The 12,025-nt window shown below is 40.8% G+C and overlaps 1 protein-coding gene across 1 annotated transcript in view; it reads left to right on the top strand.

Moving 5' to 3' along the window:
- The window catches only part of slc22a23 (solute carrier family 22 member 23), an 87,023-nt gene extending 75,108 nt beyond the window's left edge, over positions 1–11,915 (top strand). Inside the window, exons 9-10 of the mRNA XM_056470696.1 lie at positions 2,359–2,482; positions 4,703–11,915. Of these exons, the coding sequence (XP_056326671.1) occupies positions 2,359–2,482; positions 4,703–6,092 (1,514 nt within the window). The 3' untranslated portion in view covers positions 6,093–11,915. The remainder of the gene's footprint in view (positions 1–2,358; positions 2,483–4,702) is intronic.
- The last annotated feature ends 110 nt before the right edge of the window (positions 11,916–12,025 follow it).

Genomic DNA, 12,025 nt, shown 5'->3' with positions numbered 1-12,025 from the left:
TATTTCATATATATATGTATTATTTTTCCCCTCTTCTCTCTCCCTGATGCATATAAAAATGCAGCTTCACGGTCTGCTTCACTTTTCCTGCATTGCAGAGATCTGTGAAGGCAGTCCGTCTTGCTAATTTTGGCTGGGTCAGCAGGAGGCTTGGCAAATATATTGTGCGGAGAATAAATGTTTTTTTTTTTTGGTTCTGCTTCCTGAGCCGTCATCTAGTTTTGGTTCCAGGTCACTGGAGCAGATCTCCTGTCCAGACACGGTTTGTTATAAGGATCTAGAGTTGATATCGGCAGACTGTGGAATAAATGTGGAGAGAGTGTGTCAAGTTTAGCCAGACGTCACGCTGTCCTCTGTCTACTATTGTTCAGCATCAGTGCACCGTTGTGTCTGCTCCCCTAAAGAGTTACCATATTTGAATCCATTCATCCAATCTCTGGGAGTATCACTTTTAGCTTAGCTTAGCATAGTTCATTGAATCGGATTAGACCGTTAGCTCAAAAATGACTGAAGTGTTTCGATTATTTTCCTTCTAATTTTCCTAACTGAGTTAACACACAAAGTGCTGTATTACTCGTGGGATTTGCATTGACTTTGTATTTAATCTACACACATCAATATTTAAATTGGTATTTTGTTTTTCGTCTTCTTCTGAAAACCGTTTAAAACTTGCACTGAAACACTACTGAAGCGAAGTGTACGCATATGTAGCACTTTCCTAATCAATTCCCATGCCTAGTGGAAATTCCCATCTATTAGCACATTTACATTGACTAGGCACAATAGGTCACAATAATCAATATATTGACTTATCGCACAACATGTGTACATGTTCTCAATAATTTTTGGTAATGCAACATACATTCACCGGCCACTTTATTAGGTACACCTCACTAGTACCTGTATGACCCCCTTTTGCCTTCAGAACTGCCCTAATCCTTCATGGAATAGAATCAACAAGGTACTGGGAATATTCCTCAGAGATTTTGCTCCATATTGACATGATAGCATCACACAGTTGCTGCAGATTTGTCAGCTGCACATCCATGATGCCAATCTCCCGTTCCACCACATCCCAAAGGTGCTCTATTGGATTGAGATATTGTGACTGTGGAGGCCATTTGAGTACAGTGAACTCATTGTCATGTTCAAGAAACCAGTCTGAGATGATTCAGGCTTTATGACATGGTGCGTTATCCTGCTGGAAGTAGCCATCAGAAGATGGAGACACTGTGGTCATAAAGGGATGAACATGATCAGCAACAATACTCAGGTAGGCTGTGGCTTTGACGTGATCCTTAATTGGTACTAATGGACCCAAAGTGTGGCAAGAAAATCTCCCTCACACCATTACACCACCACCACCAGCCTGAACCGTTGATACAAGGCAGGATGGATCCATGCTTTCATGTTGTTGATGCCAAATTCTGACCCGACCATCCGAATGTGGCAGCAGAAATGGAGACTCATCAGACCAGGTAACGTTTCTCCAATCTTCTATTGTCCAGTTTTGGTGAGCCTGTGTGAATTGTAGCCTCAGTTTCCTGTTCTTAGCTGACAGGAGCGGCACCCGGTGTGGTCTTCTGCTGCTGTAGCCCATCCGCCTCAAGGTTGCACGTGTTGTGTGTTCAGAGATGCTCTTCTGCAGACCTCGGTTGTAACGAGTGCTTATTTGAGTTACTGTTTCCTTTCTATCAGCTGGAACCAGTCTGGCCATTCTCCTCTGACCTCTGGCATCAACAAGGCATTGGCGCCCACAGAACTGCCGCTCACTGGATATTTCCTCTTTTTCAGGCATTCTCTGTAAACCCTAGAGATGGTTGTGCGTGAAAATCCCAGTAGATCAGCAGTTTCTGAAATACTCGGAGCAGCCTGTCTGGCACCAACAACCATGCCACGTTCAAAGTCACTTAAATCCCCTTTCTTCCCCATTCTGATGCTCGCTTTAAACTGCAGCAGATCATCTTGATCATGTCTACATGTCTAAATGCATTGAGTTGCTGCCATGTGATTGGCTGTATAGAAATTTTGCGTTAATGAGCAGTTGGACAGGTGTACCTAATAAAGTGGCCTGTGTATATTATTTGTAAAATTCATATGTAATTTGCATAAATTTCCATATACTGTATTTATATATGGGGAGAAGCTGAATTGAGAATTAATCAACTTGCCTTTAAAGATTTAAACATGAAGACAGGTCGATTTAAATAGTTGTTTTTTCAGGAAATATTCCTCACACACACTTTATCTTGACCTGTACAGTTTTTTCTGTAGCGCTTTGCATTTGTGGTTTAATTTTGAGGTCAGAAAATAATAACTGACTCACCATGTTGTGTTTTTGTCTCTTTCTCACCGCAGTACACTCCGATGAGCTGAACGACAAATTTTCGGTGGCTTTCTCCATCATTGGCATGTTCTCCTCCCACGCCGTCAGCAACCTAAGCATCTTTTTTTGTGCTGAAATCACTCCTTCGGTTATTAGGTGAGCATAACACGTAAGCTTCTTTAATTGCAGGAATGAAATAAATCAAGTCTTTCTTTAGACTGTCTCAGTATGCACTAAAGGACGACACATACATATACAGTGATGGATGATTAGAGGACTTGGCATATTTAAAAGCTTTCTGTGATTTCTGTTTGTTACAGTACCCATGATTATTAATTCATAATTATCTACAAAGCCATCATTAAACTCTATGGGCCCTATCATACACCCTGCGCAATAAGGCACAAGACGTGTTTGGCGTGATTTGTTGTTATTTTCAGATCAGCGCAACCCTAATTTTCACGTTTTGCGCCATGTTGTTTAAATAGCAAATCCATTTGAGCCATTTTGTAGACTCCTGGGTGTGCTGGTCTGAAAAGGAGGTGTGTTAAGGCACATTGCTATTTTGAGGAACTGAAATAGATCGCGCCATTGACCAACTTTTTTCAGTTTATTCATGACAATCTGCTTCTGTATAATGTTATTATTATTATCAGTATTATTTATTATATGCAGATTTATATTTTGGAGACGTGTGGATCACCATATGAGGCATAAGAACATCAGTTTATTGACCACACTTCGTTATTATTGTTCATTTATTCATTTGCTAGAGATTAGAACTGAATTTAGAAATAGTTTTAAACAAATCTTTAGGATTAACAAAGGAAATTAAATATGTGGGCTAATGGATGTCTTCAGTGGAATTGAGTTTCCACCGTTTCCTCACTCCACCAAAGTAAAGGAGTAAGGTAAAGAGAAAGTAAAGAGGCTGAATGGAGGAGGCTCGTTCTTTATCCTCGCGCTGCAGATGCTCTGTTTAACTGTTTTCTCGCTAGTGAAGCGTTCAGTTTTACACTTACCAAGACTCTTATTTGTTTAAGGCACGTTGTGCTCAAAACACACCCAGAACTCATAACTTCATTTTGCGCAAATCACACTGCAGGATGTCTATTCATGTCTTTGCGTTGACTTAACGTGTAAATCACTCGCGCTTGACACTTCTGCCGCATCTGGTGTGAACGCAGCATTACAGCTCAGTATAATGGACTGTGTCAAATTTTTATGTTTTATGCAAGTAGCTGTGTAATAATAACAGGATAAAGTACATCCAGGATGGTTGTTTTTTTTGCAGAAAGCTCTTCAGTGTTTTAGATAGATAGCAAAAGCACTGCTGTATGTGATAACCTTTTCACTCAAGAAATAATTCTGTCTGACTTATGCCGAGTTCAGACTGCAGGATTTTCAAAATAGTCGTGTGTCAGATGTTTTCACACTGCATGACTATCTGGGCTAGCGTTCCTTCGGTGCTGTGTTTACACTACACGATGGATCAGCGACAGGGGGTTTCACACAGCATTACTTTAAAATGGGAAGAATCGCAGACAACTTTGTCTCGGTCCGCAAACTACGTCTCACAACCAAACACACACGAGAAGTAACATGAACAATGCAAGGCATACCTTTAGTGGACTAGAAAATGTTCATATTTTGCTTACCTGGGTTTTAAAGGGAATTAGCAATTTCTCCTCAACTTTTTTCTGTTTCGACCCGGTTGTAATATTGCTCAGAGTATAGTATGGTTTTTCCTCCATTTCTTGGGTCCAAATAGACTGAAAAGAAGCCCTTTAAGGAGTTAAAAGGGCTTATTTTCGTTTATTTGGACCTCAACCATCCGCTGGCCTGCAGATACCCATACTAGTGGATGCTGCTCTCTCATTGGCTGTAGGTGATCGTCAATATTATTTTCGATAAGAATACATTGCACACAGCATGATTTTGAATCGCCGACAGCTCCAGATATTTAGCATGCCAAATATCTCACGGATATCGGCGACTCATCTGTGATTCTCTCAGATGGCGTCTTTGATAGTTCATACTGTGTGATTGTCACTCGCGTGCATGAGCAGCGATTTGCCTGTGATTTCAGGCGTTTGTTTGAGATTTCTCAAAACTTGTCGGCGAGTCGAAATCGGGGCTAAAATCATGCAGTCTGAACTCGGCATTAGTAAACTTAAATGCAAAAACACTTTCACTTAAGCAATAATTCTTTACGACTAGTAGCTTAATTGCAAAACACTGTTCACTCGAAGTAATTCTTTCCAACTTGGTGAACTTAAATGCAAAGTCAACCTCTTATATTCCTAACATAATTCAATGACCTGCCATCCTTCTTTGCCTTGTCAGTGATACCTTGTTCTTGTGTTTGCTGTGTAGGGGTGGTGGACTAGGCCTGGTGTTGGCCAGTGCTGGTTTTGGCATGCTGACATCCCCAATCATGGAGCTCCATAACCAGAAAGGCTATTTTCTGCATCACATCATTTTCGCCTGCTGTACTCTGATCTGCATCATTTGCATCCTGCTGTTGCCTGAAACCAGAAATCAACCACTACCGGAAACACTGTCAGATGGAGAAAGTTACACTCGGCAACCGCTACTCCCACCTCGAAAACCAGGAGAGCAGCGTCTTCTGCTGACCAAATCTGAGAGTCGCGAGTACGCAAGAGTTGGAGATACTCCACTCCACGAAGCGGCGGCCACTGCGGTTTCCACTATGGACTCCACCGCTTCATCTGCCGTCGATATACACATGCTTATAGATGCCCCCGTCCAGCAAGAAACGGCTCAGGTGCAACTGCTATGCATGGAGACTTTGACTTCATCCCAAGAGCAAGGTGAACTCAAGCAAAGCACCAAAAAGCATCCCAAATCTGTTGAAGATCGTCTTCTAGGCACCATCCCCAACACCTCCACACCACTCTCTGTTAACTCCATCCCCAAATCTAAGCGACCGGAATCTCCACATGATGACGTCTTGGCTGTTTTATCTTCTACAGTTGAGGACGCTTCGTTGATCATCCATCCTGTTCCTTCAGGACTTCCTTTGATTCTAGACTCTGTCATTCCTCCTGCCGCTGTAGGATCTCCATTGGAAGTTGATAATGAAGTAGACTCTATAGATTCCAAGCAACCAGAATCTCCACCTGATGACGACCTAGCTGTTTTGTCTTCTCCAATTGAGGACACTTCGTTGACCATCCATCCTGTTCCTTCTGAAATTCCTTCGATTATAGACACAGTCATTCCTACTGCTGTAGGGTCTCCATTGGAAGTTAATAACGAAGTGGACTCTACTGATTCAGTCTTACCCCCCATAGACATTCCCCTCTGCACAGTGACCCAGTCCAACAACCCATCATCAAGTGGTCAATCACCAAATCTTTTAAATGACATCCCTCCCTCTTCCTCAATAGACTCCCACATTCATCCAGTGTCTGAAATCTTACCCCCTTCCCCAACAGAACTCTCAATGCTAGCCCCGTCTAGTCAAATGAACGCCATCCCAGCTCCACCCATAGATTCTGGCACTCCATTGTTACAGTTAGACGCTCCACCTGAGATGAACTCTATTGAATCTGCTCCACCTTCATTAAGTAATGGTAGTACTAGTCTCCTTGCAGCTCACGCCACAAGCACTGACTCTGACTCTGTTACAGAATCTGGCAACCCACTCATGGTGAACTCCACCGTTTCCTCACCTATTGACTCAGGTTTACCTTCGGACGTTGATTTACCGAATACTGCCAATGGGGGAACGTCTTCATGACGGAAACACATTTGGTGCACAGGACTTGTTGGGCATCCTTGCTATTCCGACTGCGTAATATCAAAATTAAAGGGATCGTTCACGCAAGAATTCAAATTCTCTTATTGATTATGCACTCTATTGTCATTACAAACCTGTTGGATCTTCATTCATATTTGGATTGAATATGTTTTAGATCAGGGGTGGCCATTCCGGTACCTGGAAATCTACCTTCCTGCAGATTTCAGCTGCAACCTTAAACAAACACACCTGTCTGTAATTACCAAGTGCTCCTTGAGATCTGACTAAAGCTGCAGTCACACCAGAGTTTGTGTGTGCGAAATTCTGTCGTCCAGCGCTGCGAAAAGGGGCGGGATTAAACGCAAGCGATTGCTCCGTTTTAAATTTCTGTCCAGAGAGGTCTTGTTTTGATCCTCGATTGGTCTCACACAGTCAAGTGATGCGATTTCGCAGGTCAGAGTTCACCAAGCTTGAACTTTGCACAGCAGCGACATGCGAAACTTGACGCATGACCTTGCGTTTCCGGTCTGACGCATTCGCGTGCGTATGAATAGAAGTCTATGGGAGGAAAAGCCCAGTGTGACCGCAGCTTTAGTTGTGTTTAATCAGGGTTGGAGCTGAACTCTGTAGGAAGGTAGATCTCCAGAAACAGGATTGGGCACCCCTGTTTTAGATGATTTGCCAGTACTGTGTTGTGGCTGGAAGGGCATTCGCTGCGTAAAACATATGCCGGAATAGTTGGCGGCCGAAGGCAAATGAGTGAATGTTTTAGATGAAATCCAAGAGCTCTTTTACTCTTCATAGACTGCAAGGGTCCTGAAATATTCAGAGGCCCAGAAAGAATCCTCAATGTGTAAATTCGTAATTTTTATGAAGTTACAAGAATACTTTTGTGTGCAACAAAACACAGAAATAATGACTTGATTTGACTTCTTCAGGACATGAGAGCACTGTGTGTTTCGCTGCTGATCAGTGTTAATATTGACAATGAAAATAAGGGGGAAAAATGTTGGTTGCCTACACTGTAAAAAATGCTGGGTTCCACACTATTCCGTCATGTTGTCCCAACACAAATCGACAAAGTTTATGCAAATTTAAGTGGACTGAACATGATGAACTTGTACCAAAAAAAACCAAGAGTTGTGTTGATTCAGCTCATTTTAATTAAGAGTGTGAACAAGCTGCAAAAATCAAAATCGTAGGTAGGGGTGAGTCTGGTGGGCCCCTAATAGTATCTCTTTGGCCCTTAGAATAGTCCTAAATACCCCCCGCCGAGTGTATATGTTAACAGAAACACTAGCTGTCTCATTTCAGAGGCTGTATCCTCCGAAGGATGCATTCGAAGGGTGCTCAGCATTGAAGACATTTCAAAAAAATTCAAAGGCTCCTTCAAATGCGTCCTTCGTTTCCCAGGTAATGAGGAATACAACTGGTGGACCCTTTGCGACCTCGAACATCCCAAGATTTTGAGGAAAAAAGTCAGAAATTTTCTTACCGCTCATTAGCGGCAGCTGTTACGGTTACTAGGTGATGAGATCTGTCCTCTGTAGGCTAGAATGTCTCAACTGGGATTTCAAAACTCATGCTTCGGCCTGTGTGGACTTTGAAGGACTCACCTTGGAAGTCTATATCCTTCAGAGGATGCAGCCTCTGAAATGAGACACAGCTACTGTGTTTGGCTACACTCAAAAAAGTATGTTTTTTAGCTGCTTGTTTAAATTACTTATTCAAAACGAGTTGAAACAACACAATTCTTAAGCTTTTTATGACAATTTAATTATTTTACGTTCAATTCCCGTAAATTTGTAAAGCGATTGAGTTAGCCTAATCAATGTGTGTTGGGACAACATGAAGGATTTGTGTGGAACCCAGCATTTAACATAGAAACTTGACGGGTTCGGATGCTCTGATCCAGTCATCTAATAAATGAACAGTGCATTATTGTTGACACAACAGACTAAAATGTAGTCAAAAAAATGATAAAACCAACATACATTTCAGATATAATCCACAGCATTGTGTTGTTCCTTCATTAGATGCGCAGCAGAACTCTCAAGCTTATGTTTGTCAAGTCATTTTCATTGATGAAATATATCAACGAATATTTTCATTTGAATAAGTTTGGGCAAAAACAAAAAAAAAGGCAAGTTCATACATGATAACGAAGGCTATTTTAATGTATAGGATCGTTATTCACGTGTAAACAGCACTGTAACATAATGCTGGGTTCCACACAACTCCTTCATGTTGTCCCAACACAAATCAATTAACATAATTGTTTTTATTTAATTTGATTGAACATAAAAAATTAAGTTGTCCCAAAAAAGCTTAAGAATTGTGTTGTTGCAACTCATTTTAAATAAGTAGTTTGAACAAGCAACGAAACTCTTTTTCTTTTTTTAATGGTGTGGACACATTCCAGGATTTATTTCAGCATTGCAACAAAGTCATTTGGTGAATGCGCATCCTAAAATTGTCGAATAATGTCATTATTTTGTTTGTTTGTATTTTTTGTGTCCGCGGAGGCACACTGAACATGAAACTGATGAAATTTTCAGACATGTTGGCGAACACTTAAGCAATGACTAGACTTTTTTTTTTGCCCAGTCTTAAATATTTAAATCAGAATATAGAGATGTCAGCAATATACATCTGTAGTGTAACTTGTGAACATGCATCCTGAACAGACACCGAAGAGAGAAATAGTTAAAAGTGACATTTAAAGGCTTAACTAGGGTAATTAGGGTAAAGTTAGGGTAATTAGGCAAGTCATTGTATAACAGTGGTTTGTTCTGGAGAAAGTCCAAAACTAATCGTGCTTAACGGGACTGGTAATATTGACCTTAAAATGCTTTTAAAAAAAATTAAGAACTGCTTTTATTCTAGCCAAAATAAAACAAATAAGACTTTTTGCAGAAGAAAAAATATTATAGGAAATACTGTGAGAAATTCCGGAATCTGTTCAACATAATTTGGGAAATAATTGGGGGAAAAAAAAAAACATTTAGCTTTGTAAAATCGTGATTGAACCACTGATGCCACATGGATTGTTCTGATAATTTTCCTGGCATATTTCTGGATTTAATATTGCAGAACTCTTGCTGTCTATGGAGGGTCTGAGAGCTCCAGGATTTCATCTAAAACACCTTAATTTGCATTTTAAAGATGAACGAAGATTTTTATGGATTTGTAACAGCATGAAGGTACATAATAAATGATAATAATTGTCATTTTTGTGTGAACTAACCCTTTAAAAGGGGATTGGGGGGCTCATGCCAGTCATTATTAGTGGTATTTTCCGTTCCTGCAGCCATGACGCAATATGGCGAAGCAAGGAAAAGCTATAAAAGGATTCGACTGAAAGGGAACAACCATAAACAGGAGCATCTGTGAACTCAAATAGCCTTCTTACTTACTGTGGTGCCAGTATCTGCTTTTTTTGGGGCAGCTAGATCCTACAAATCATCAACGGTGGCGACTTCCCACTTGAGTTACTCTGGAAGTCTGTGTGATCTAGTGATTAGCTTGCTCAGATCTGCTTGTTTGATTAGTAATTAACAGCTAGATTGGTCAAATGTGATGTTTAATTTTCTCTGAATCCTGTGATTAAGTCTAAACATTAAAATGACATCTGTGTCCAGCGTCGAAGGGAATCTCTCTCTCTCAAAATAATAAAGAATAAACTGTACATTTTATTCTGGGAATGTTTGCCGATGTGTCTTGATGCCGCTATAAATTAGGTGTCAAATAAACACTTAATTTCCTGTATTCATAATGTATGAAAAAAAAAAGACAACAGAAAACATGGATATTTCTGTGAAATACTACACAAATACTGCTTGAAATGGTATTTGAGTTGTATGTTTTATTAATGTTTTTTTAAGCTAATCACTAGATTCCTTGGGGAAAATAATAATTTGAGGAATACAGATGATACTTCGTGGTTGTGTAACACTGTCTATGTGATCCACAATACCAACACAGGCTCGTTGTGGATACGTACTCCTGTCTACATTTCTGGAGAGCGCGAATTATGTAGTCAGAGATATCGTCTTTAAAACGAACGCTACAGGGTGGTATGATGCCACCGACGGCTTGTTCCTTTTTGCGTTACTAGCTGACTGCTTACTTCCGTGTGGACGGCTTTACTGCTGTTACCAGTTTGCCCAGTGGCTCGCCGCATATATCAGTATACTTGGGATGCAGAGCAGAGTTGACAGCGACGACGGAGTTCGAGTGAAGAGCGCTTCCAGAATCCAGATAAAAAATAAATAAATAAACAACAGGCTGGAAATGTGGTGAAATCACACAGCGACGACGGCTTTTCTTTTTCTAGATTACTTATGAAAACACTGTGGGTTGGGTTTAGGGAAGAGGGCGGGTGGGTGAGTTGACAGCAAACTGACCTGGTTGGCTGAAGTGTATGCACCACACACCAGCTGATTGGTGGAGAGGAGGCAGAGTGATGAAGCCTATTATGATACAGGGATGGTTAGGAGGCCATGATGGCCAGTGGGCAAATTTGGCGGGATTAAACCCCTACTCTTCCAAGGATATCTTGAGATTTTTAACGACCACAGAGAGTCAGAACCTCGGTTTAACGTCTCATTCAAAAGACAGCGCTCACTGAGCAGTATAGAGTCCCCATTAATATACTGGGGCGTTAACACCCACACAGACTGCAGGTTGAGCGCCCCCTGCTGGTCTCACTAACACCTCTTCCGACAGTAACCTAGTTTTCCCATGTGGTTTCCCATCCCGGTACTGACCGGGCTCAGCCATGCTTAGCTTCAGTGGGCGACCATGTGAGAGTTGTAGAGCGCTAGCTGTTAAATAAATCAACAGGGCTAAAAACCATGGCATCATGCATCATGCATCAGCTTTACTTTTACTAGATAGCTTTTGTAACACTAACAATTGTGTTTAGGAAAGGGGGTGGGTAGGTCAGCCAGTCGACTGAAGTGTATATTGCGCCCTCTGGTGGATTTACGAGAGAAGAGGACGCGCGGGAGCTATTTAAGATCACCAATAAGCATACACCGTGGCCTGTTGTGGATTTGCAAAAACAAAAACCGCGAGCAGACGGACCCCCAGTTACGTATTTCTCTGTTTCCAGAAGTGTAGACCTGGGAACGTATCCATGAGCCTGGGTTGCACAATACAATGCAACGGGACATATTGTGAATGTGAAAACTTTTGTAATTTATATTGTGGTACTGATGTACAGTGGTACTGACTGTTTTACTTCAAAAAAAGAAACGATTTTAGGTTACTTTCTCTATCGAGGAGTGTACGGCCATTGGTATTTTGTTACCATGTGTGTGTGAATGTACAGTATGTGGCACTTTATTGTTCACGATGACGACAAGAAAAAAAAGCATGTGAACCTCTAAAATGAACCTTTGGATGAATGACTTTAAAGTGATGAGAACAAAAGATGAATTAGAGGAATGAGTGCGATGGTCATCCTTTCATTTGTGGATGAAAGCAATAACAGATTTACAGTACGCCATCCGTGCTTAAAACATTTCAGATAGGTTTAATTCTTTTGTTTGTAATATGAAACTGCTCATTTTGTAATGTCTAAAAAAAGTCCCCTAAAATCTGAGATAAAGTGTGTGTGTGTGTGTATGTGTGTGCTTCAGGAACACTATGAACCAGGCTGAATAGTGGAAGAATATTTCATCATGAAATATGGAAAAATGTGACCACTTACATGAAAAAAGAGGATTTTTCCAAGGATTGTGGGATATTCTTAATCATTCCAGCTCTAATGTTTAGTTTATTTGCAATATCTTCAATAAAAAGAAAAGTATTATTGGCCTGGAGTATTTCAAATGTGTCTTTTTAAATGATGTGCTTTTTATTTTGAGGATATTATTAGATTGAGTCATTTACCTGTTTAATAATGATTTGATCAGCTGTAAATTACA

Source organism: Danio aesculapii, chromosome 2 (assembly GCF_903798145.1).
Source record: "Danio aesculapii chromosome 2, fDanAes4.1, whole genome shotgun sequence".
In the NCBI taxonomy this organism is placed as follows: Eukaryota; Metazoa; Chordata; class Actinopteri; order Cypriniformes; family Danionidae; genus Danio; species Danio aesculapii.
Note: the sequence above shows the minus strand (reverse complement) of the source record. Positions and strands in the feature narration are given on the sequence as shown.